Below are 25,745 nucleotides of genomic sequence, written 5' to 3' on the forward strand. Positions count from 1 at the left end.
TTCCGGGGTGGGTGATGTTGTTGGGGAAGCTTTGATCAGGGTCACTTCTGATGTGGTGGAAATAATTCACTTAGAAAGGGCCAGAGCAGTAGTCCAGCAAATAGAGTGCTTGCCTTGCAGCAGCCAACCCAGGTTCGATCTCCATCTGGTATTCTGTATAGTCCCTGAGCCCCAGTAGGACTGAGCCCTGATCCCAGAGCAGCAATAACCACTGAGCACTGCCAGGTGTGGTCCAAAATTGAAACATATCCACACACACAGATATACACACACAGAGGATGTGAGAACAATGAAAGAGAATAGTAGTATTCAAGAGAAAATATGGATTTCTGCAGCATAGAAAAAAAACAGGAAAGGGGGCTTAAGGACCCGCTTTAAATGTTTCACTCTAGAATCTGTCTCTGTCTTTACACATGAGTGTTGGATATTAACCCTGTTTTAGGCTTGATCCGTGAATTGCCACTTTTCTTCCCCCAGAGAAGCTTGTAGTGCTCTTATGAGCACTCCCAATCCCCTGAGTTTCTCTTTAAATCATAAAGTCAAACCTTCTGGTGACTCTGGACTTTGTATCTGTAGTCATTTATTCGCATTACTCTTTCCCCTATAACCTATATAATGTATAATCTATTACCATAGAGCAATGTTCTTTGCTTCAAAAACAAAAAAAAAAGTAAATGCTAAGCACTTAATATTTGAGAGTTAATTGACTTTAAAATATATTTACTCCTGGGCATCCATCATATGTATGTATATGCAAATTAAATCCTTACAGCTTCTTAGAAGAGTGTTGGTAAGTATAATTGCTAGCAAAATATTGTTTGTTACTATTGCTGACTATGTTTGGATTTGGAATTCTTCCCATTGGTGCCAATACACCTGGTATATCATGCAATCAATAGGTAGGCACTAGTTTATCACACTGCATGTCCTACTTTTTAATGGCTAAGTTGTTTTACTTTTCATATATTTATCTTGTTCACTTAAGTACATTTTAAGCTCTGTAAGAAAGATATGTGCTTTTCTCTTATTATCTGTTACTACTTTTGCAGAGAACACATTGGGTTGTTGAATGGATTAAATGAGATAGTAAAATTAATCCTTTGATCATTGATTAACACTGTTTGATAGGATTAACTAGATTGCTATAAAATACATCTATTTGTTGATGATTTGATAGACATAACTTGTACTCCTAAATGTATGTGTATATTAATCTTATATAAAATTTAAATACATCATGGGACATATTTTATTTTTATATTTCTTATGAAATAATATTTTATAAATCAATAAGCCTCAAGATATCACTTGTATCTTTATGCATTCTTATATTGAAAATCCTTACTCAGAAGCACTCTTGCTTATTAAAAAATACCAAATGAATTATAATTAGAAATGAGTCCCTGAATAACAAATGGAAATGTATTACTCCTCAGCTATTACAATTTTAATAACATTTGTTTCTTTTAATCCCCTTCTGAAAGTCATTTTCATAGTTTTAGCTTATTTGTATAATCTTATTGCAAGACTTTTCTCTTTGAAAGCTAAATAAAGTAAAAATGATTGAATAATGTCACAAAACACAATTTTGAGCCTAAAGTTTATGTTCAAATGGTCATTATTGATATTGGTAAAATTTTAAATGATAAATGTGTTTCCAATTTTAAAGTTATAGAATTGGAACTAGAAAGATAGTAAACTGGGTAAGTCATCTGTCTTGCGCGTAGCTAACCTGGGTTTGATACCCGGCACTCCATATTGTCTCATAAGCATTGCCAGCATTGATCCCTGACAACAGAGCCAGGTGTAAACCCCAACCACCTTCAAGTGTGTCCTCAAAAGAGAAATAGACAGATATATATAAATGTTGGCCAAAATATACAAAGAACTCTTACAACCCCATAAGGAGTTGGGGAGTGGGGTGGAAAAGCTGATCTAAAGATCAGCAAAAGACCTTACAAGAGGATATATACTGATGGAAAGTGGGCTTAAGAAAAAATTTTCAACAACATATGTTATTGGAAATCCAGTTAGAAAATGAAATAATGAGATACATACTTATTGGAAAGGCCAAATCCAAAACACTGACAATACCAAATTTTGGTGAGGCCACAGAACAATAACTTTCAAATGTTGCTGATGGGAGTGTAATGTGGTAGAGCAAGCTTAGAAGAGCATTTGATAACTTCTCGCAAAGCTAAACACACTCTTGCTATAGGATCTAGCAATCATACTCCTTGGTATTCATCCAAATGAATTAAAACTTAAGTTCATGTATTTAAAGATACGCAGCAAGACAGCAACAAAGGTCCAAAGGCATCACAATGGGGGAACTGAACCACAGTTGAGTTGGAGATGTGGGTTGGGAGGGAAGGATGTTGGGATCCTTGGGAGAAGAGAGAGCATACTGCTGATGGGTGTGGTATTAGATTATGCTCATAAGAAATGACTATTAATAGTATTGTAAACCACAGAATATAAACAAATTTATTTAAAAAACCTTAAGTCCACATAAAACCCTGTATGGAGATATTTATAGCAACTTATGTCATAATTGTGAAAACTTAGAAATAAAAATATTTTTACCAGGTAAATATGGCACTTGCTGACAATGGGACAGTATATAATGTTTAAAAGAAACAAACCATTGAGCAATGAAAAGACATGGAAGAACTTCAAATATAAATCACTAATTGAAAGAAGTCATCTGAAAAGACTATATATTATAGGATTAGCAAATATATAGTATTCCAGATAAGGTAGAAATATGAAGAGAAATGGGGGAGAAATGGGTGTTTCAGCAGATTACAGAAGATTTGGAGGGCAGTGAAACTATAAGGTATACAAAAATGGACACATGCTACTACGCATTTGTACCAATCCACAGTCTGTAGCACTCTAATGTATAAACTTTGGGAAATAACGGTGCATCAGTGTAGGCTTACTGATTGGAACAAATGTATCACGAGAGTGTGCGTATGCAATAGTGGAAGAAGTTGGGGATAAATGGTAATTAAATTTTTATTTCAACTTTTTTGTGACCCTACAAAGACTCTAAAAATAAGGCGGATTTTAAACCGCTGCAAAAGATGAATTCTTTGCATTGTTAGTGGTCCAGTGGTTAATATTGCATGCTTTTCAGTTAGTCTGTCAGGCTTTGAATTCCATTAATATTTTCTCTGAGACTTAATTTCTTTATCGCTGATATAAAAATAAAAGATCACCTATCAACAAAGGCCAGAAGGACTGGTCCATGGTTGCATGGTTGAAAGCTTGTCATAAGTAGTGGGGGCAGAGGGGTGGAGGAGTTGGATTGTTAGGATAGAGAAAGGACCACTATGATGATGATAGCTGGAAATGATCACTCTGAACAAGAATTAAGTACTAAAAGTAGGTAAAGGGATACCATTCATTACCTGAAAATCATAATGCCCAAAAGGAGAGAGACAGACAGACACACAAACACAGAGAGAGAGAGAGAGAGACAGAGAGAGAGACAGAGAGAGAGACAGAGAGAGAGACAGAGAGAGAGACAGAGAGAAGTGCATGCCATAGAGACAGGCTGGGGGAGGGGGCAGTGGTGGCAGGGGAAACTGAGAATATTGGTGGTGGAAAATGTACACTGGTGAGGGCACAGGTGTTGGAACATTGTATGGTTGAACCCCAATCATAAACAACTTTGTAACTGTGTATCCCATGGTGATTCAATTTTTAAAAAATGTTTGATTGTTTTTTAAGATCATTTATCAGAATCAGAGAGAGTAAAGTATGTAGAGCACATGTTAGGCATGTAACCAGACTCAAGGGGTTGACTCCCAGAACCAGATGGTACTCCAAGAAGAGTTTGGTGCAGTTTTGGAAGCCCCAGAGCACTGCAAGGGCAGCCTGGTTATCGCAGGCACTGCAGGTCCCAGCAGCATCTCATCCTGTGATCTTGTGCTGAATCAAGGACCGGTTGGTGGAGACTCATGCCCCAAAGAAGAATACCTAGTTCTGAGATTTTAAAAGTAGATGATTTTGAATTTGCTTAGATTAGCGACTATCTCATAATGAATTCCAGTTCAATGATCTTTTCCCCCTCGTTTTATTTTAACACTGTGATTTACTTACAACGTTGTTCATGACAATTTGTTATAGCATTCCATATTCCAAAAATCCAAATATTCCCAAATTCCCAATATTCCAAAATCCCACCACCACTGTCACCTTCCTTCCACCGTTTTCTCCATATTCCCAAACCTGCTTCCAGAGCCGGCCCACAATAATTTATTTGATACTGCTTGTTACCGCCAACTGGTCAACAGGATAATTAAAAAATATTTCCATAGAGGAAAATTTGTGAAAATTGCTGCATCTCACCATAGGGACATTATGAAGTCCTTGTCTGAGGGTTTACTAACCTGCTGTTGCAAGTTAAGTCTTCTATGTTAGGGTTTGTTAGTCAAGATTTATTGACTTCTAAGTTATATTCCATCCAATCCTGTATTCCAGGGTTGTAGAGTTTGGAGATGTTACTCCAGGAATTCAGAACATTTCACTGGGCAGTCTGTGAGGCTCAGTCATGAAACATTAGAGTCCAGCTGGAGGCCTGGCAGTGACCTGGGGTATGGGAACGGCTGCCTGGGCTTTGACAGGGCAGGAGCTATCTCACCGCTCCTGAGATGGCAACAGAGGTCTCAGCTCGAACCAACGTATGAGAAATTTAAGTGGCTAGTTGATCTTTTCCAATATTTATTTATTTATGTATTTATGTATTTATTTATGATATGGTAATCTGATATGGACTGGAGCCATAGCACCGAGGGTAAGGCGGTGACCTGGGTTCAATTCCTTACTGCAGCTGACCCGGGTTCAATCCCTCCGTCCCTCTCGGAGAGCCCGGTAAGCTACCTAGAGATTCTGCCCACACGACAGAGCCTGGCAAGCTACCCGTGGCATATTCAAGATGCCAAAACACAGTAACAACAACTCTCACAATGGAGATGTTACCAGTGTCCGCTTGAGCAAATCGATGAACAACAGGATGACAGTGCTACAGTGACAGTGCTTATTTATTTTCAGCATTTGAGGTTTTAATTTTTTTGGCTATGGAATGCATCACGGTGTTAAAAAAGTGTCTTCTCTTTTCATCTATTGGTTGTTAAGCATGTTCAGCATTATAAACAACTTTGAAATAGCATCTTAGTAGGTAAATCTATTATTGTCTTTAAAGAAAAACATTTTTAATGAATCACCATTGGATACAGCTCCAGACTTACAAACTTTCATGATTACATTTCAGCCATGCAATGATTGACTACCCATCCCTCCACCAGTCCCCATTCTCCACCACCAAGGTTCTCAGGATCCCTCCCGCCACCCCCCTCACCCCCACCTCTCCCACCCCTCGCCTCTGTGGCAGGCACATTCCCTTTTACTCTCTCTCTCTCCTTTTGGGTGTTATGGTTTGCAATATAGGTAGTAAGTGGCCATTATGTTTCATCTATAGTCTACTTTCAGCATGCATCTCCCATCCCGAGCAAGCCCTTCAAGCATCATTCATTTTGTGGTCCCTTCTCTATCCCCGCTACCTATTTATGAGTCTTTGGAACAGGGCTGATAGATGAACTTACACGTGGAGGTGAAGATGATCTGTGGGAATGGCGGCTTGGGCTTCCAGAAGTATGTGGAGGTCGGGGAAGTTCGTCCATTCCCACTCCAAGAAGGCTCAAGTTTATAGCCACCCAAGTTTTCAGCCTGTGTACCTGGAGTTTTCAGCAGATTAGGTTCTCTTCGAAGCTCAGTCCTGAGTGGGCAGAGTCCTGTCAGAGGTATCAGTTCAGCAATTCTATTTCTTATACACATTTAAAATTCTCTTCCTCTTACATCTGAATCATCCTTAAAATATCTTGCAATACTTCCTACAATATTGGAATGGTTAGGCTAGAGAGATAGTACAGGGGTTTAGACACAGTCCTTGCCTACTGCAAGCAGCTGACCCTGGTTTAGTTCCTGGCTCCAGTGCTTGTCCCCCAGCACTGCAGAGCGACCCTAACCACAGAACCTGGAGTAGTGTTTTAACACCTCCAGGTGTAGCCAGACCACCTCCTCAACCCACCAAATATACGGCTACATCAGTTTTCAATTAAAACAAAAACCAAAACTGCAGTTCAGAGGAACTCAGTGTTGACTCAAAATGATCTCAAAGCCAAGATTCCAGTAGTTCTTGTTTTTGTTTTCCAAGTCCTAAACCCTTTTCTTACTGTCATCAACTATGACTATATACTTATTTCTTTACTGAATTTTAATCCCTCTTTCTTTTGTAGGTCTCTAGCACAAAAACAGAAAGAAATTGGGGACATGACAGTGAGTTCATGGAGGAGCCTGAAGACCTATTCATATAAAACATACCACTCAATGGGGGAGGTGAGCAAAGACTCAGAAAGGGAGGGTGTTTTGGTGGTCACAACATAATTTAGGATAAGTGAGTGATGTTTGTTAGTTAATGTCCAAGGTCTAGAGAGGCTAAAAACTATTAGGTTAAGATTTTCCTGTGCACTCAGTTTGCACAATTCCAAAACATTGATCACCATCCTATCCTTGATCACCATCATATCCTGGTAATATAAAATAAAATGGTAAATCAACCACAAAAAGTAGGAGGCAAGGAATATTCCAAACAATGTTGATCTTGTGAACATGACCTTATGTTCCTTATTCATCAGACTCTTAGACGGTGTAATCAGGAAAGGTCTAGTGCATATACATGTCTGGGGATGTGGAGTAAAGGAATGTTTTAATTGAATTGTATGTAGCTAAAAATGTGAGAGATTTTTGGTTTGTTTCTGTTTCATTTGGGAAACCCTCAGTGATGCTCAGGGCTCATTTCTCACTATGTACTCAGGGATCATTCCTGGCAGAGGTTGGCAGACCATATGTGGTGCCCCTGATTGAATTGGTATCAGTACCAACCAAGACAACTCCAGCTCCTAAAAATGTGGTTTTTAGGAGCATGAACCACAAACAGCAGTTCTTAATAGAGGAAAACCTGCAAAGAAATTTTGTATTTCTACTACAATAAGTTTGGTGATTTCCAGAAACCAGATGCAAAAAAGAAAGAAAGCGATCATATACACATATCTCTAAGGGTGTGGAATTTTACAAACTACTTTGAAATATGACTTTCTAAAAATAAAATCCCTGGGATATATAAGCCTCCTGGGTAATTTGCTTGTGTAAGTGCAGAGCTGCCTTCTAGGTAAACTTCACCATTCTTTCTCTCACTAACAAGGGAAAAATTAGTATTTTTGACAAGTTTTTCAAGTAGTACAAGAAACAATTTGTGCAAGAAAACACAAAAGATAAATAATGGTATATGAAAGATATCCTATCACATCCTGATAACTATCTCTATGTCATATTGTGACATTATGACTTGAGATTTCACATTGTGTCATGAATACCCTGTTTTATTCACTTTTATGAAGCCTCATGCTTATTGACATGCTGGTGAATGTATAGGACCTTTCCTTTCTAAGCATGATATAAGATATGGTTGAACCCTCATCCATACAGGTCTGCTCAGTTTAATCAAAATTACTAACTTGGTTTTGATTTAGAAACATTTATTGGCATGTTCTGTGAATGACATATTCAGCACTTCTCTAATCTTATGGCCATGGACTTTAATAAAGAATAGAATAGTTTCTTCCTTGGAGCTGGAGTGATAGGCACAGCAGATAAAGCATTTGCCTTGCATGTGGCTTGTCTGGGTTTGATTCCCAGCATCCCGAATGGTCCCCCAAGCACCGCCAGGAGTAATTCCTGAGTGCAGAGCCAGGAGTGACCCCTGAGCATCGCCGGGTATGACCCTAAAAGAAAAAACAAAAAAAGAATAGTTTCTTCCATCCTAAAGACTGAAGAAATCCTTGTAAAATATGCCAATGCTAAAAATTCTTTCTTGATTGGATGCCATCAGGAAGCAAACTCTGATGACTATTTTAAAGGACATGTTATTGCAAAATGCTTAATTTTCAACAACTTTGTAAAGCACATCACAGACTTAGGAACAAAGTAAATCTTCGAAGAAAATGGGAGGTGGTTGATAATAATACATCTGTTTAGTCTTCTAGGTTGTTTAGCAACAGGGTCTGCATCACAGAGCAGAGTTCAGAGTCCAGTATCTTAGTGGAAGAAGGAGTAATCTTAATTAGAGGTAAGCAAATGATCGTCCTATTGATACTACATTTAATCCTGGCTGTTTCAGATCTATCAGTGGATACACCAGATAAGTGAGGAATACAAGGAAGTGGCAACAAATCATTTTCTAGGAATGACCTATGAGAACCGGCCCATGTATTATTTGAAGGTGGGTAAGAAGGTTAAGTATTATCTCACTGGCAAAAGGGTGGGTAGGGACTCAAAAGGGTGTTCCCACTCAATCCAAAGATGCTTGTCAACTATTTGGGGGCTCTTGTCAGAAGTGTAGAAAAGGTTAAAAGGGGCAATAAAGAAAGTCTTTGCCTTTTTTCTACCCAGTATAGGGTTTTAAAAACCAAATGGCTTCACATCCTCCTTATGTAGATGTAGAGGATTTGGAATGGTTAGGTGGGAAAACTTAAAGAAGAAAAAAAAGGTGGAAAGAGTTTGTACATGCTGTACCTCTCTTGTTTCAGCTAAGAATTAGGACTTCAGAATTGAAAGTGTCACTGATTGACATTCTACTCATCTTGTATTCCCCAAAGACTTGGGGACCTCCATTTCTTCCATGAAGGTGGAAGAAGAGAGGCAGCATGAGGGGAAAATCCTCCTAATGTCAATATGAGCCCGTTCATTTTTGATATATAGATGAATTTTAATTGTTCAATTTAAAATTTAATTTTAGTAATTTTAATCATTTAATTTTAAAATTTTAAAGTAATAAACAGCCTTCATTTTAGCCCCTTTATTTTACAATTAAATTTTGCTTGTGGCATGATGAAAAGTATTTCAGGTTGAGAGGTCACTTTTCCATAGAACTTTGAGGATCTTGTTTTGCAACCGGCGATTCTTCCAATACAGTTTTATGTGAAAATAACCCGGGGCCCTTTTCCTGAATGCTGATGCCGGGGTTCCATTTGAAGGAATAATTGCTCCAAACTGACAGTTCTATGCTCTTTGCTCCAGATGGGGACTAAGCATGCTCTGCAAATCCTCCAGGTGTTTCTAATATGTGTCCAGAACGAACAGCCACTGCACCAAAGCAGTGGTTTTGTAAGGGTGGTCCTGGGGCCAGCAGCAGCTTCATCACATGTGACTTGTTAGAAAAGCACATTGTTGAGTCCCACAGGGCTGCCCTGAATCAGAAACTCTGGAAGTGCAGCCAAGCCATCTTTTTTTTTTAACTATACTTCTAGGTTATTCTGATACAAATTTAAGTTTTACAATCACAATGCGTTGCTAAGAAATTTCCAGGTATACTAGTGAGACTCGCTGGGGTGACTCTTTCAGAACCATTGTCAAATCAGTTAGGCATTGTGGGCTAATATTAACTTAGTCACTCAGTCATTACCCTCTTCCCACTTACTTGGATATGTTAATTTACAAAGAGATTTGCAATGTGAGAGTTACACACTATAAAAAGAATCTATTGACTCTGAAATAAATTTTATGGAGAAGTTGGCTAGATAATTGTTTAATCTTGGGATACCTATGGGCCTAACTTTTGGGAGGTCATTCAACTCTGAGCTGAATCAGCTAAGAAGACATTGAGACTGCCTCTGCCTTCGGCAGAGTCTAAAGAATAAAATTGTACATAATAAGGAGGCAATAAACATATCATCAATACATAATATACATTTGTTTATAAAATTGATAATTATAATACATGACAAATGTAAACAGTGGGTTACGAATTATGTTGGCAGCTTTGAAAATGGGTGAGGTTGAAAGAAAACAATTACTTGAATATGATGGGACCAACCCTGTATTTATCTCAGTTTGCTGTTCCTCATAAAGAGAATCATCAGCCCAGCTCCCAATTTTTTTCAATGATCACTTGCCTAAATCTGGGGCACTTCCAGAACCAAAACTATATAGACCTAGGAGTAGTCACAGCCTTCTTGCCACCAAAGACAATCTATAATTAAAGGTTAATTCCTACTCTTCTGAACGGAGAAAGGATCTTTCTAACTACAGGGAAGCTGCACCAGTGTACAAGAGTAACAAATGGGGAGAGAAGACATAAGACTGAATTAGCTAGAAGTGAAAGGATGTTAAGTAAAGGAAGAATTAAATAATAAATATTGCAGGAAATTATATATTTATATCTTTTTACAGTTCCAAGATATTCACTTGAAGACCAGGATTATTTTTCCTAACTACCTATTATACTTGACTGTTACCTTTTGTGAATTTTACTATTCTGAGTGAATTCTATGTGTAGTTAAGAAGAACATATTGGTGGGTATCTCTGCTAACACCCTTGCTTCATGGAATTACAGTAAAGAAAGAAAGGGATATTTAGGGTAATTAAAAGAAAACTTGATACTTTGTACTGTTACAATGATAAGTGTTTGGTAATGAAGCATAACTGTCCTTCCCAGATCAGCAAATCATCTGGAAACCCCAAGAAGATAATTTGGATGGACTGTGGAATTCATGCCAGGGAATGGATTGCACCAGCATTTTGCCAATGGTTTGTGAAGGAAGTAAGTGTCCTTAACATAGCCACAAGGGCTAACCATCCGACAAAATGCCTATTATGTCTTTCTATTTTGAAAAAGTGCTTCTTTGCACATGCTAATGATATAACTCTATCAAACTACTCCTTCGCTTCAAGTTAAATTAAGTGATACTTAGCCATACCAAAAGCTGAGTGAGAGATTTTGATCTCTTTCTAGTGTATCTGAAATATTTTTAAATTGAAGGGTAACATATTTAAGTGTAAAATAAATGCATCTTGAATGTCTAAAATATTTGTAATCCTGGTAATGCCCCTTTCTAATAAGCTAGTACAAAGTTTCTAACTCCTGGATCTTCAGTTTTCCTATTAGCAAAATTAGTATAAAATAACTACAATAAGGGTCTGTTGTATGGATTAAGATATTTTGGAGGTGGAAAATGCCCAGCAAATGAAATTTTGTATGTTTCTACACTTTCTTTGAGATAATAAATTATCTTTAAAAGTAATATGTGAATAAAATAATTCTAAACCATAAAGACCCTAAATAATAGAAGCAGTTCTGAGAGAAAATAAAAATTAAGATATTAAATTTCTTATTCCAAAAGATATTATAAAGAATGAGTAATTAAACAGAATAGTTTTAGGAAAGCTCCACAGACCAATGGCATAGAACATAGAAATCAACCTAGACAGATAGATATAAAATTATACAATGGAGAAAGAAAAACCTCTTTCCATTAGTGCTGGGAAAACTGGGTGACCACATGCATAAATGAATAAATAAATAAGACTAAATCACTGTTTAACACATATATAACAACTCAGGATGGAGAATAGTACAGTTCTATATAAATAGCACTTTATCAGTGCTTATCTTACAGGCTAGAACCAGTTTCATCTCTGGCTCCCCATATGGTCCCTTCAGCACTGCTAGGAGTGGTACCTAAAAGTAAGTCATTGGGACTGCCAGGTGTGGCCCTAAACAAACAAAAGCAAGCAAATAAAACACAATTAACTCAATGCAGTTTAAACTGAGCTATTGGTATTAGACCCAACCATAAAATATATAGAAAATAATAGCAAAGGTGATATACTATATTACCTTGGTATCAAATATGTAGTTGGAAACTTTGTTATCAGTCCAACAAAGAGTTAATATTAAAAACATATAATGAACTCAATATGATGAGGCCCCTTTCTAATAAGCTAGTATAATTTTTCTAAGTCTTGGGTCTTCAGTTTTTCTACTAGCAAAATTAATATAAAATAACTATAATAGATATGTCATATGGATCAAGATATTTAGTAGATGGAAAATGCCCAGCAAATGAAATTTTGCATAATGTTTCTAGAGATGTCGGAAAGATAGTACAAAGATTAGAGCGTATGCCTTGCATGCAGCCACCCTGCTTTGAGCCTCAGTACCACAAGCCCCCTGAGTATCACTGGGTATAGTCCCAGAGACCTAGAGCACCACTGGGGTGGCAGAACCACAGAGCTCAAGTAGCACCAAATCGTCAGGTTCTCACTTTGAATTACTGGCTCATTTTGTCAAAAATTACAGGGAGGGGCTAGAGTGATAGCACAGCAGGTAGGGTGTTTGCTTTGCATGAGGCCGACCCTGGTTCAATTCCCAGCATCCGATATGGTCCCCCAAGCACCACCAGGAATAATTCCTGAGCACATGAGCCAGGAGCAACTCCTGTGCATCACCAGGTGTGACTCCCTTACTCAAAAAAAAGAAAAAATCACGGGGAGTGTCCTCTAAACCCCCTAAGCACTTTCTGAAAGTCACCTCTGCCCCCAAAAGAGGGAACTCAACAACAACAAAATAATGCAAGTAATCCAATAAAAAATTAAGAAGATCAAAATAGATAATCTCTTGGTAATGTGTAGTTTGTCCACAGACAAATAAAAGTTACTAGACACCACTCACCATTAGGGAAATCTAAATCAAAACTATGGTGAGTGGTCACCTTCAACCACTGAGAATGATCTGTATCAAACATGTCAGTAACAAGAAATGCTGGTGAAGTTGTGGAGAGAAACGAATTCTGATACAGTCTTTGTGGGAATGTAAACTGATATAGCCTCTTGAGAAAATACTATAATGATTTTTTTGAAACAAAAAAATAAGTTCATATAATCCAGCAATAACAGTCATAGATATTTATATGAAGAACATGAAACACAAATTCCAAAAGATATTGGGATATTTGCACACCTATGTTCTTTTTTTGGGGGGGTTCACACCCAGCAATGCACAGGGCTGACTTCTGGCTCTGCACTCAGGAATTATTCCTGGTGGTGCTCAGGGAACCATATGGGATGCTGGAAATTGAACCCAGGTTGGTTGTGTGCAAGGTAAACGCCTTACCTGCTGTGCTATCACTCCAGTCCCCCACATCTATATTCTTAGCAGTATTGTTCACAATAGATAAACTATGGTGGCAATTAAAATGCTCCCTTGACATATGACTGGCTACAAAAACATGGTGTATATTCTCAATAGGCTTCTACTCTGCTCTTAAAAGAATAAAAGTGTGCCTTTTGGGATAAAATGGATAGGATTTGAAGTCATTGTGCAAAGTGAAATGAGTACAGAAGTGAAAGACAAACTACTCTATGGTTTACTCACATGTGAAATATAAATAAATAACTATAGCTCCTGGATTCAGTGAAAAATATGAAAAATATGGCAGCTGCTGAAAGGAAAGAAACATGGTATACAAGGAATAAGTAAAGGGCTCTTTTGATGATGGGATGGCAGTGGATTTTTCTTGGTGGGGATTGAGTGTGGTGCATGATTTTTAAACATGCATAAAGAAAGCTAAGCCCTTAGAATTTATATTACTGTGAATCAATAAAAAATCAATAAAAAGAAATATGAGGAACTGGAAAGACACACTAAGAAAATATAATCAGAAATCAGGAGTGATTTACTATTAGATAATATTGAATTGAAGGGAGAAAGCATTGAAAGAAGAATAACTAATTTTTGTGTCACTCTTTATAACACAAATACAAACCTAGGAAGAATACTTCTCATTGAGTTCCTTAGATGATCATTATTAACATAATGATCACTATTAGGGAAATCCAAATCGAAACTATGGTGGATACTTGGAAATGTGGATTTTTTTTTTCCTTTTGAGTCACACCTGGTGATGCACAGGGGTTATACTCCTGGTTCTGCATGCAGAAATTACTCCTGGTGGTTCTCGGGGGACCATATGGGATGCTAAAAATCGAACGGGGGTTGGTTGAGTGCAAGGCAAACGTCTTACCTGCTGTGTTATTGCTCCAGCCCTGGAAATGCAGATTCTTGGGATCTACCCCTCCACCTCTGGTCTAGTGAATTACAAGAAGTGGGTGAAGATGAGAGAGTGAATCCAGACAACTTTATTTTAACAAGTTCTACATGATTCCATTGTACACTGAAGTTTGACAACTATTCTAACAATGAGGAAAACTGGGGTGTGTTGGGTAGCTAAATGTTGTAGGGTTAGAAGGTGGAGGTTGGGTATACAATCATTTCTTATAATTCAATTGAATTAGCTAGAAAGTTAGACAAGAAAAGGTGTTTTCCCATGGCCATTTCAAATATTTCTTTGTTAAATTTCCAGATCTTACAGAACTATAAAGACAATGCAAGGATAAGCAGGCTCCTTGGCAACCTGGACTTCTATGTGCTTCCGGTTCTTAACATAGATGGTTATATCTACTCTTGGACAACTGTGAGTACACTGCGCTTGATTCTGGGATGTTCATGAACCAGATCTTGACTTAGGTTCCTGTTTCTGATCTTCACTATGGCAACCACATGTTTCTTTGTGGCTTTTTAAAGCCTATTTGAGATTTTAAAAATTAGTAAAATTAGTATTTAAGTCAACAATATGTCAAGTTTGGGATCAAGGAGATCAAAGGCCTTTTATAGAGTTGTAGTCCAAAATGTGCTTTGTGTTTCACATATTCCTATTACGTTTTGTTTTCCTTTTGATGAGATAGCTTTATTAAAGCTCCTTGTTCCTAATATCTGTGGACTACCTGTTGCTGAACTAGATAATATTGGCATAAGATTGATATACATGCTCTTCATTTTATTTTGTTGTTGTGGAGGCCACACTTGGAAGTTGGAAGACATATATGGTGCTGGTAATCCTACCCAGGGCTTCATACACCAACACATGTACTACCAACTGAGTACCCCCTCAGCCTCCTGAGTACCCCCTGAGCCTCAGCTCTGCTACATCCACTTTAGAGCTTGAGGGGCACCCGTGTTACATAAACACTGATCCAGCATTAATTTTTCATTATGATCTTTTACAGAACGACCAAATACCACTAAAACTTCTGTCTGGTAAACTTCTGTCTGGTAAATTTCTTCCTTAACATGCTTCTAGAGCTGATCATTTCACAAATACGAGCCTTCATTTTTTTTAAAGCATTCATTTCCCACCCCAATTGCACCCCAAGGACCCTTTGTAAAACCATTCACTGCAACAGTCTTCCTAGCCATACGTGTGAATCAAATCCTTCTCTCTGAGCTTCTCTGGAAAAGCTTGTTCTCTCTCCTCTCTCTCTCTCTCTCCCCGCCCCCCCCTCCTGTACCTGGAACAGACTTTTTCTATCTGCCAAGCTATTTCCCTTTCATCCTGTACTCTGTGAACTTAAAAAAACGACTCTTTGAAGTTTTCCCTAATTAAGCAGATCACACCCACCCGAGCACTGCTAATCTGCTCCTAAGGAAAATGCCGAACTACTCCCTTCAGTCTGATGGTTTCTACCTATGAGCCCTTTGGGTTGTATAGACGTTCATGTTCCTGGGTGTGGCTAGCCCATCTGTGAAGCTTATGAGTGTAGGTGTCCCAGGGTTTAAGACAAGTTCTTCCAGGCCCTTTCAGGAACCATTTCTCATGTTGAGGGCCACCTATCATCACTAACATTGACTTAGGAGACATTTATGTGACGCTTTCTTTCTGTTCCCTTCTTCCAGGATCGGTATTGGAGGAAATCCCGATCCCCTCATAACAATAACACGTGTTTTGGGACAGATCTCAATAGAAACTTCAATGCATCATGGTGCAGTAAGTACAAGCTTAGTAAATGAATCCATAAACATGAGAGAGAGAGAGAGAGAGAGAGAGAGAGAGAGAGAGAGAGAGTGTAGGATAATATTTGTCCTTTCTGCCTTGCCACAGGGTGCTTAGGTTTATTGGGTTACTCCCATCACAGTGCTCCCATTCCTCTGTGTTTTTTTGTAACTTCTTTCTTTGTGCTCTGTTGACTTGTAAATATTGTTTTTCTCTTCTCCTTAAGTTCTTTGCATAGTTAATTCAAAGCAATGTCCTTTTTGTATGGACACAAAAAGATAGTTAATGCTATACTTTCATAACTTGGGAGTTAATTGACTCTGAATGATATTTACCTCCTGGACATCTGTTCTCTCGACTTAAGCCTCAGTTGCCCTTACTTCCTAGCACCCCAAAAGCAGGGTCCCAACGAGGGACTGGACGGACCCAAGGCAAGCTGTGCTACCCTGGCATCGAAATGGGCCTGGCCAACGTGCCATAATACTTAACTATAAGTTAAGGGCATGGTCATTGACAAATTCTGTCATGATCCAAAAAGTAATAACGAGATTTGGATCCTGATAGGATTAGGAAAGATTAACCTGGCCTGAGCACTATAGTCTGAGTCTGTGGTGAGATGTTCCCAGGAAAGCAACCCTTCAAGCTCAATCTATCTTTTACTGTGTCCATACAAAATAACATATTCATTATATCACTATATTACTGTCATCCCGTTGTTCGTCAATTTATTCGAGCGGGCACCAGTAACATCTCTATTCCTCCCAGCCCTGAGATTTTAGCAGCCTCTCCTTACTCGTCTTTCCCAATGATTGGGGGCTCTTTCAGGGTCAGAGGAATGAGACCTATCATTACTGTTTTTGGCATATAGAACACTACGGGTAACTTGCCATGCACTGCCTGTGCAGACAGGATACTCTTGGTAGCTTGCCAGGCTCTCTGAAAGATATATATATATATGTATATATATATATATATATATATACACACACACACACACATATACACACACAAATATATTACTCTATTATTTGTTGCCTACTGTCTGAACTTTATCAAATATGGTGTGGTAGTGTGATAATTATGAAAAATGGGTAGGAAGTGTCTTACAATGCATCGCGCAGCCACTTCTCGGCCATGTGGTATGGGAAGTGGCCTGGAGCATGGCAGCAGTTGGGTAGTGGAGGTTGGCCGCTGGGGCTGGGTCCCTTGGGGCGAGGAGGGTTCTCACCCCCCACCCCCGGGGCACCCCGAGTAAAACAGCCTGGTGCTGAGTCCAGAAACTAATATTAAGAAGGAAAATTAAGATGTTAATTAATTGGACTGAGAAAAGGAGAAAAATGGTATTTACAAGTCAACAAGTCAACAAGAGCGCCAAAGAAAGAAGTTACAAATAAACACAGAGGAATAGGAGCACTGTGATGGGAGTAACCCAATAAATCTAAGCTCCCTGTGGGAAGGCTAAAAGAACAAACCAATGTTATCCTATGAGAGAGAGAGGATGAGAGAGAGAGAAAGCAGGCAAAGAGAAAGTGAATTCTGAGAAAATAAATGCAAACAACTGTTCAATTTAGACAACCATGTGGGCTTCTTGACCAATCTTTTCTCTCATAAAGAGTAGCATTACCTACATAATACAGAACAGCACCCAAGTGTAGGAATCTCTTCAAGTGAGGCTACTTAGCTAAGGCAAGGAAGCCCTAACCAGTGTGAGTATATTTGAAATTTATGATATTTTTAAGGCATTGTCATTTAAAAAAAAAATCAGAGAATTATACTTACAGAGTCAACCCAGCAAACATCTTTTTTCTCTGTAAGGCAATTTCTGTTTGTTTCAGAATATCAGCCAGCACAATAAACAAAAAGCAAATAAACAGGTGGCTAAAATGATTAAAATACAGATAGAAAAGGTTGAAATTTTGATTTAGTGCCTTACTATCCTTGGTGAGGAAGGCAGACTACAAAATAACTTTTTATTTTATCTGCAAGAGAGATGTATTGAAACTCAAACCAGTAAGAAAGGGAGAAAAACTTAGACCAATAAAAATAGGTCAACACACACACACACACACACACACACACACACACACACACATATATATATATGGAGAGAGAAAGAGAGAGAGTAATATTTCAGGATTCACTACAGAGTTAAGTAGAAGATTCTTGCAAATCTCCTTCTATTTCATACCTTCTGCCCTGGCTGTGAAAGCATGTTTTCACAGGGTGTTTCTAAGTCTGGTTGCCCTTTATGAGTTCCTCTTTGAATGACTATATAGACTAATTTGCCCAGGACAAATGTATTTAAAGCGAAGACAAACCCTCAGTTCCACCCCTAGAAACTCCTTCTCATCAAGTTGGTCTAAACCAGTATAGTGGCAACTGGGTGGATTTCCTTTGTATTTCAGGTATTGGAGCATCTAAAAACTGTGAAGACTTAACGTTCTGTGGGGCAGGACCAGTGTCTGAACCAGAAACTAAAGCTGTTTCCAGCTTTATAGAGGCCAATAAGAAGAGCATTGTGTGCTATCTGACCATGCACTCTTATGGACAGCTCATCCTCCTGCCGTATGGTTACACCAAAAATAAATCAAGTAACTATGATGAACTGGTAAGAAGAGAGGTGTTGAGATCTTGCTGAGATCTCCAGAGAAATCTCCTTTTCCTGGTTTCTATTTCTAAGATTTTAACTCCCGCTTTTGTTCATCTCTGCTCTTTATTTTCTTTCTCTTGCTTTTTACACCTCGCCAGATGCCTGCTGGGAAGGCTTCAGGTTAAATGCTGCTTTACCTACATTAATTAACTACCTGTTTCCTAAAGTGTCAAGTTGGGAGACATCTTACGCATTTGTCTATAATATAAATGAGATGATTATGTTAATAATCTGCAGGAATGTGCTTTCATTTCTGTAAATTTTGTTGAAGCTCCATTCAGCAATTATAGCTTTTGAACCAGGCTTTAAAGAACTTGCCAGCTGTTCATGGAATATGGCATATCTAAAATAACACAGCTAAATAATATCTGCTCTCTTTTCTGCTAAACACAATGCTTTATTTTCTTTTTAACCCTGTTTCTAGTATTTGTCTAGAAAAATTGTAAGGGGATGAGCCCATCAAATGCAAGCCTGGCTCAGGAAAGTTATGTGCTTTATTTCAGAACTGTCTCCGAAACTATTAGCCCTGGCACTATGGGTTTTAGAGTTGTTGAAAAGTACAGTTGCAAACCTGAAGACAACAACCACATAATTATGTTTGTTACTTGTTTGGTTCTTAATTATGACAAAATATACAGAGCATAAAAATTTATCCTCTTAGCCATTTCGAGGGGAAAGTGTAGTAATGTTAAGTGCATTCACACATTATTGGTCAAACAATCTCCAAAACCTTTTCATTTTGCAGGATGGAAATACAATGCCCATAAAAATCCCTCACTGTCCCTTACCCCAGCAACCATGATTCTGATTTTTTTCCCCTTCGACTTTGGTACCTTTTATTAGTAGATTCATACACATCTGTTTTTATGTGATTGCTTACTTCCCTAAGCATAGTGGTCTCAAGGTCTGTTCCTTCCTCCAAAAGGCAAAAAATGGTGCAATATTCTAATATCACTTTTTAAACTAGGAAATCTATCATTGGCATTGAGTTGTTTCAATTTCTGTTTGCTGTGAATAATTCTTCTTTGAACATAGAATACAGGCATTTTTTGTGATTATCTGTGATAATTGTGATAACAAACAGACATTTCTTTGTTTCAATCTGAGGAGGTATATATCAAGAAATAAAATTTCTAGGACATGAGGTTTCTAGTTTAAACTTTTGAAGAACCATCATACTATTTTTCTATAGCAGGTACATCACTTTTTATTCCTTCCAACTGTGTTCAAGGGTTTAAATTTCTCTACATTCTCACCAACACTTATAGATTTCTAGTTTATCTTTGTTTGTTTGTTTGTTTGTTTGTTTGTTTGTTTGTCTAAAGCCAGCTTATAATGATCAGAAAATGCTAAGATAAGTGGGGACTAAGTTCCTTCTAATTTTAGGTTATAGAATCCAATGATCCTTTTACTTCCTACTTTACTTCCTACTCCTACTTATCACTCAAAGAACATAAGTCTTCACACTAAATGAATTAAAAAAAAAAAACTGCTACAGAGCTCTACTAAAGGGAGCCCTTCCTGCATCATAGGAAATAGTTAGCCACACCCAGTTCTTTCTTGCCATTGTCTTTGGTCATTTGAGCTATGTTAAATGCTATTTTGTGAAATGTGGAATTTGCCTAGAATGTTATAATTTGCAAAGAGATTTTACAGCAATTATTTCATTTGATTCTCACCACTCTATAATAAATAAACTCAGTTTAGAGACATGAAAATTGAGCCCTTGCTTTCATTCCAGAGCCTCAACAGGTAGTGAATGGTGGTAGTGCCCAGGTAGTGCCTGGTTGAAAGGCTCATTACCAGTCTCTAAAGGTCACGGTCTGACTACAACTTTATAACTTCCTTTCTTGGCTCAGAGAAATTTTTGCAACTTCTAGGAGGTCGCAAAATTAGTAACTGCTGTTACCAATTTTGGGGTTGGAGGGAGTGGATTTAGGCCACAGCCAGTGGTGTTCAGGGTTTACTCCAGACTTTGTGCCCAGGGATCACTCCTAGAGGAGCTGAGGTACCATAAGGAGTGCTAGAGATTGGACCCCAAGTCCCTGTGTACAAGGTAAGTACCCTACTCATCTTACTATCACTCCAGCCCCAGGAGCTCTTACCAGTTTAAATACCCAGTCCACTATATCCTATGTCCTCATTTCTGAATCCTTAAAGTTCCACTTATTTGATAAAGAAGTCTGCAGAAACAGAGATTTCAGTTGAGAAGCCCAGGACCCTCCTCATTTCCTTGTTTCTCTAACAGTTGTCATAGATGTCTCATTTCTGCTTAGAGGAAATTAGAGACAAACACAGACAAACCACTGAAGATAGGCCTTTTAGATATCTGGTAAAACCAGTGTTCCACCTGCAAGGACAAAAAAAAAGAGTTTCCTACTTTTCTATATCTTTTCTAGAAAACTTCATTTCTTTTTGTGGTCCAGGAAAATGTATACGGAACTCCATCAAATCCATTTTTGCATGGCATGTATGCAAAAGATAGACGGTTTGTATTGCAGGTGGACTACATGTTAGAGCCTTGTGATCATAAGCTAGGAAGCAGGAGAGACATAGGCACTGGCATTAGCACTGCTAGAAGGAAGTGCTAAGATGGGAATCACTGGCACTGGAATTACTGAAGAATTAGTATAAGCATCCTACTCTAAGACTCTTCTATAATAAAGACAGAGAACTTTATCACTTGTGTCAAACTTAAATGTAACTAAGTTAAAGTGGCATTAGTTTCTTGCCTTTAGCATAGTGTACAAAGACACGAAACCAAGACAACGGTTCAGTGAGATTTCTGTTTCTGGTACTATTACAACAAACAGACACTAGTAATTAATCTCAATATCTTTACCGAACTGAGTCTGATAGAAACCTTGATAAATGTTATCCCACATGGTAGACAACTGGGTAATCTCTATATAAAGAGGAAACATAACCATACATAACCTCATTCTAAACTCTTTGAGAATTAGAAAAGTTGTGAAAAATTTTAATTTTTAAGATGCGTCCTTTGCTTTTTTAAAATTCTCTCCATATCAACTCCTCTATTTCACCCCAAGCTCTACCCTTGAACACACATGCCAGGGTCTTAATGAAACTCTTTGGGTGCCTTCCCACATCTATGGGAAATTCTTTGTGTTCCAGGAAGAAATGGTCAGAGCAGCCCTCAGGTCAGCAGTGGAAATTTTGTTCTTCTAGCAAAGGGATTTTTTTTTAATCATTTTGACTAGAAACTTCCTCAGGCTAAGAAGGGAAGCCAAGGCATTGGCTCTCTATGCTTTTCCTGTATAGTGTCAGAAGGAGAAGTATAATCAAGAGTTCTGTCCCTAAAGAGAGAAGTCAGAGCAGTCTTTGGAGTTCCATTTATCTCAGAAAGACTCACAACTGTATGCATCTCATATGTATCACTTTATCTTAGCTGCATCCCCATAGTAATTGCTAGTGGAATTATTTAAGAAATAAAAGTTATTTGTCAATAAAGCAGATCATCTGGGAAGATAGCTGTCTGTTTCATAATCAGGATTTGAAGGGAGAGAACTTTATAGAATAGAAGTATCATAAGCTAGTAATTGGAAACAGGAATTATTGTCTGAGATCATATGGGAAAGAGAAAATGGAAGAAATTTTTATTAGGATTGAAAATGTAGCCTCAAACTGATCTATATCATCGAAGTAGACCCACATCGCCCCAGATGGACAATTAGCACGGAGTTTCATTCAAAGATACACAGAGACTCATGGGAATTGAAAAGGAAAGCAATTCTCATCTTTACCAGTGTCTTTAAAAAAGTGTGTAGTTGGAGCTCTTCATTTCACACACATTCGTGGCACTACCTTAAACTATTTATTTCCACCTTCCATTCTAATTTCTTTATCAGAAATTCTTTCTCCAGAAATGTCTTCTTGCTGGTATACAGGATTAAATCAGCTTTACCCTTTGTAATTCTTTAGCCTTTCCTACTCACTAACCTAAATTTGGATAACACAAGCCCAGGAAGGAAAACAGACTGAAGATCTCATTCCAAGATGAGTGAGAGAAGATGAATGGTCAAAGATAGAAATCTCAGCAGTCAGTGAAGAGACTAAAAGCTTGCAAATATATTCACTGTAGTGTTCTGCCTTAAAGTCACAACACTCTAGAGATGATGCTCACAACTGTTGCATAAGACCGCCCCAGACACAATACCTATTGTCTCTATTGTCTCCCTTACTCTACCTTTTGAATTTCATTGTGCCTCTCTGCACTCCATGAAGCACTTCTCCTTGATAGCTTTGGTTTCTTATGGACAGTGCAGCAAGATTAAAAAAAGAACACGTGATCTACTACTAGACCTGTCACTATTCAGAAGTCAGTGAAGCTGATGTATATACAAATGCAGTCAGACTGCCCTTGGGGTAAAGCAATCATGGACATGGTCCAGGCAAGGGGGAGTGACCAAGAAGACTTTTGCAGTGTCTGTGTAGAATCTAAAGCAGTGGGATATATCATCATATGGTAGGAAATAACATTAAGGGGTCAGAGTGGAAAATAGAAGACTCTACTTAAGAAGGGGATATGCAAAGGAGACGGACATGAACGTGAAGGGGCTATGCAAGGAGATTTACCATAAAGTCAATAAAAACAGTCAATTCACTTTGACTTTAGTGACCCTTCTCTCAGGAAAGTTTCTGCAGAGAGTAAGGCTCACACTTTTAAATCTATCAAATTCTGAGGGGTTTCCAATGTAGTGAGGCACTTGAAAGGAGAAAGGTGCAGCTTCTGGTCTTAGACAATATAGACAAAAAGTATCAAATACAGAAAAATAAGAGGGGAGTAATGAAAGGACTATAAACAAAGGGCTATGGGAGATTCAAAATGGGGAAGAGAGAGAATTCGGTTGGGGTGAACAGGAAAAAATTTATGGAGAGGCTAACAACTATGAGAGTTCTTTCAGGCTAAGAATATCACCAGCACAAATAGGGGGATGGCATCGAGTGAGGGAATGACCTGGGAAAAGCCAGAGACTAAAGCATCTGGTGTATTTGTAGAGCAGAAAAGATTCTTTAGTTCCACTATAACCTAAAATGAGATGTAGAGAGCTGGGTGTTAGAAGGGTAAGTTAGGGCATATCACAGTAAGTTAGGGCATATCACAGATAATCTCCAACACTCAACTGAGAGGTTTGTACTTAATTCACTGGGTAACAAAATTATTAAAGGCTTTTCAGCACAATCAAACTCAGAGCTATTCTCTGTAAGAGGTCACCTGGAAACCAGATGGATTCACTGAAACAAGGATTATCTGTTTCAGAGGTAATGAGATGATGGCACTGGAAATGCAAGTTGGCAACTATTTAAGAGAAAAAGTGTTAGAGAACACTGCAGGAGTCTATGGATGCTTGGGGGAGCATGATGAGGCAGGGAAATCACAGAAACCTTTCTGAGTTTGAGCATGTTGACTGTGAAGTGCCAGCAGTTTACCTAGGTACAGATGTCCAGTTAGAACTTAGAAAGTCTGTAACTTTGGAGATGAATTTGGTCAAAATGTCAAACTCTTTTGATTGCTTAATTAATTTATTTTGTATTTATTTATTCACTGTTTTGAGGGTCATGCCCAGGTTTGCTCAGGGCTTACTCCTAGCTCTGTGGATCTGTGCTCAGGTTATCATGGGGTGCCAGAGATTGAATGTGGATTGACCATGAGCCAGGAAAGTACTTTATCGGCTATACTGTCTCTCTGTCCCCCTTTTCCATTTATTTTTAACACCAGATATCTGTCTTTGCATTTCCCACCTACAGTTCCAAGTTGGACAGAAGGCAGCAAATGCATTGAAAGCAAAGCATGGAACCAATTATAAAGTTGGATCAAGTGCAGATATTTTATGTAAGTGCCTTTTTTCCCCTCTTCAATAGTATCTGAAGCACGAAAGGAGTCAGTAGACTTTGTGTTGAGGGGGTGAACAGGAGAGGGAGAGAAATTCTTGGGATCAACAGGAAGTTGTGCAAATCAAAATGATAAATATTAAAAGGGGGCCTGTACAAATCCAGAATTATGCTCTCTAGGGATAAGGTATGAGCAGTAAGAGTAAGATTAACACACCAGTCAGACCAGAATTTCTTCTGGTTTTAGTTATAAAGAGCTGGCAAGTGAGAGGGCATGAGAGTGCACAGGAAGAAACTTTCTAGTGAGTGTTAGCCAGTGGATTCATCCCAGGGAGGGTCCATCATGCTAAAAAGTCGAGTAGGTAAAATCTATAAAAGAATCTGAATAATATTAAGAAAAAGAAGAAGAATTTAGTTGAGAGTGTATTGCTTTCCCCATCCTCGATGACCATTTCCTCCTTCCATCCACAAGAGAACTACCTGGATTTCATTGGTGTAGTATTTCCTCTTCTTACTCATAAGTTATTTCTGTTTCTTGACATGTTGGTTTATCCATTTTGCAATATTAGTTTGCCTAGTATTTTACTTAGCTAAGAAATCTTTGTTTGTTTGTTTGTTTGTTTGTTTGTTTGTTTTGGAATCACACCTGGCAGTGCCCCGGACTTATTCCTGGTTCTGCACTCAGGAATTACTGCTGGTGGGCTTTGGGGACCAAATGGGATACCAGGGATCAAACCTAAGTAGGTCACATGTAAATCAGCACCCAGTACTATCCCAGCCTCTGCTAGGTGCCAGGAGCTGTGAAGGGTGGGAGGTCAGGAGAGACAGAGAAGCTGTGAAAGGGATGTGATCTGCCCCACAGGGGCTCAGTCTCAAGAATAGAGGAAATAGCTATCCCTGAGACCCTAATGTGACTTTATTTACTTTGCTGGATTGAGCATTTATCCCTGAAAATGGATTTCATGGTCTATCCTGTCACAATCCAATTTCAAATTCTACCTTCATTTCCATTTGTAGATGCCACATCTGGATCTTCAAGAGACTGGGCTCTGGACATTGGGATCCCTTTCTCATATACTTTTGAGCTCAGGGATAATGGAACACATGGCTTTGTCTTGCCACAAGAGCAGATCGAAGCCACCTGTGAAGAGACCATGGAGGCTGTGCTCTCGATCCTGGAGGATATAGACAAAAAATATTCAAACAGTGCTGGGAAGGTGACATCCACCACCGTGGTACTAAGCCTGCTCATGTTCTTTGTTTATTCCCTCTAAGTGCTACTCCCCTGGCTTGATCGGGCCCCAAGTCACGGATGTAGCTGCAGAGAAGGTGCTTGTTTGTGATTACAGAAAAAACAAAAAAATGTAATAAACAAAATTTATATTTTATTTTAATTAGGGCAGAGGGTGCCATAATGAACTGTGTTCAATGCTTCCGTTCTCTGTGCTCAGAGAACACTCCTGATGAGGATGGGGCATTCTTTGTGGTGCTGGGGATCAAACCGGGG

General features: G+C 38.5%; 1 protein-coding gene across 1 annotated transcript in view; it reads left to right on the forward strand.

Moving 5' to 3' along the window:
* Positions 1-25,512, forward strand: part of CPO (carboxypeptidase O) — a 101,674-nt gene extending 76,162 nt beyond the window's left edge. The window contains exons 4-11 of the mRNA XM_055121264.1: positions 6,306-6,405; positions 8,246-8,347; positions 10,563-10,667; positions 14,269-14,379; positions 15,639-15,729; positions 18,141-18,343; positions 24,155-24,239; positions 25,256-25,512. Coding sequence (XP_054977239.1) covers positions 6,306-6,405; positions 8,246-8,347; positions 10,563-10,667; positions 14,269-14,379; positions 15,639-15,729; positions 18,141-18,343; positions 24,155-24,239; positions 25,256-25,512 — 1,054 coding nt within the window. The remainder of the gene's footprint in view (positions 1-6,305; positions 6,406-8,245; positions 8,348-10,562; positions 10,668-14,268; positions 14,380-15,638; positions 15,730-18,140; positions 18,344-24,154; positions 24,240-25,255) is intronic.
* Positions 25,513-25,745: the final 233 nt, after the last annotated feature.

This window comes from Sorex araneus, chromosome X (assembly GCF_027595985.1).
Source record: "Sorex araneus isolate mSorAra2 chromosome X, mSorAra2.pri, whole genome shotgun sequence".
NCBI lineage: Eukaryota > Metazoa > Chordata > Mammalia > Eulipotyphla > Soricidae > Sorex > Sorex araneus.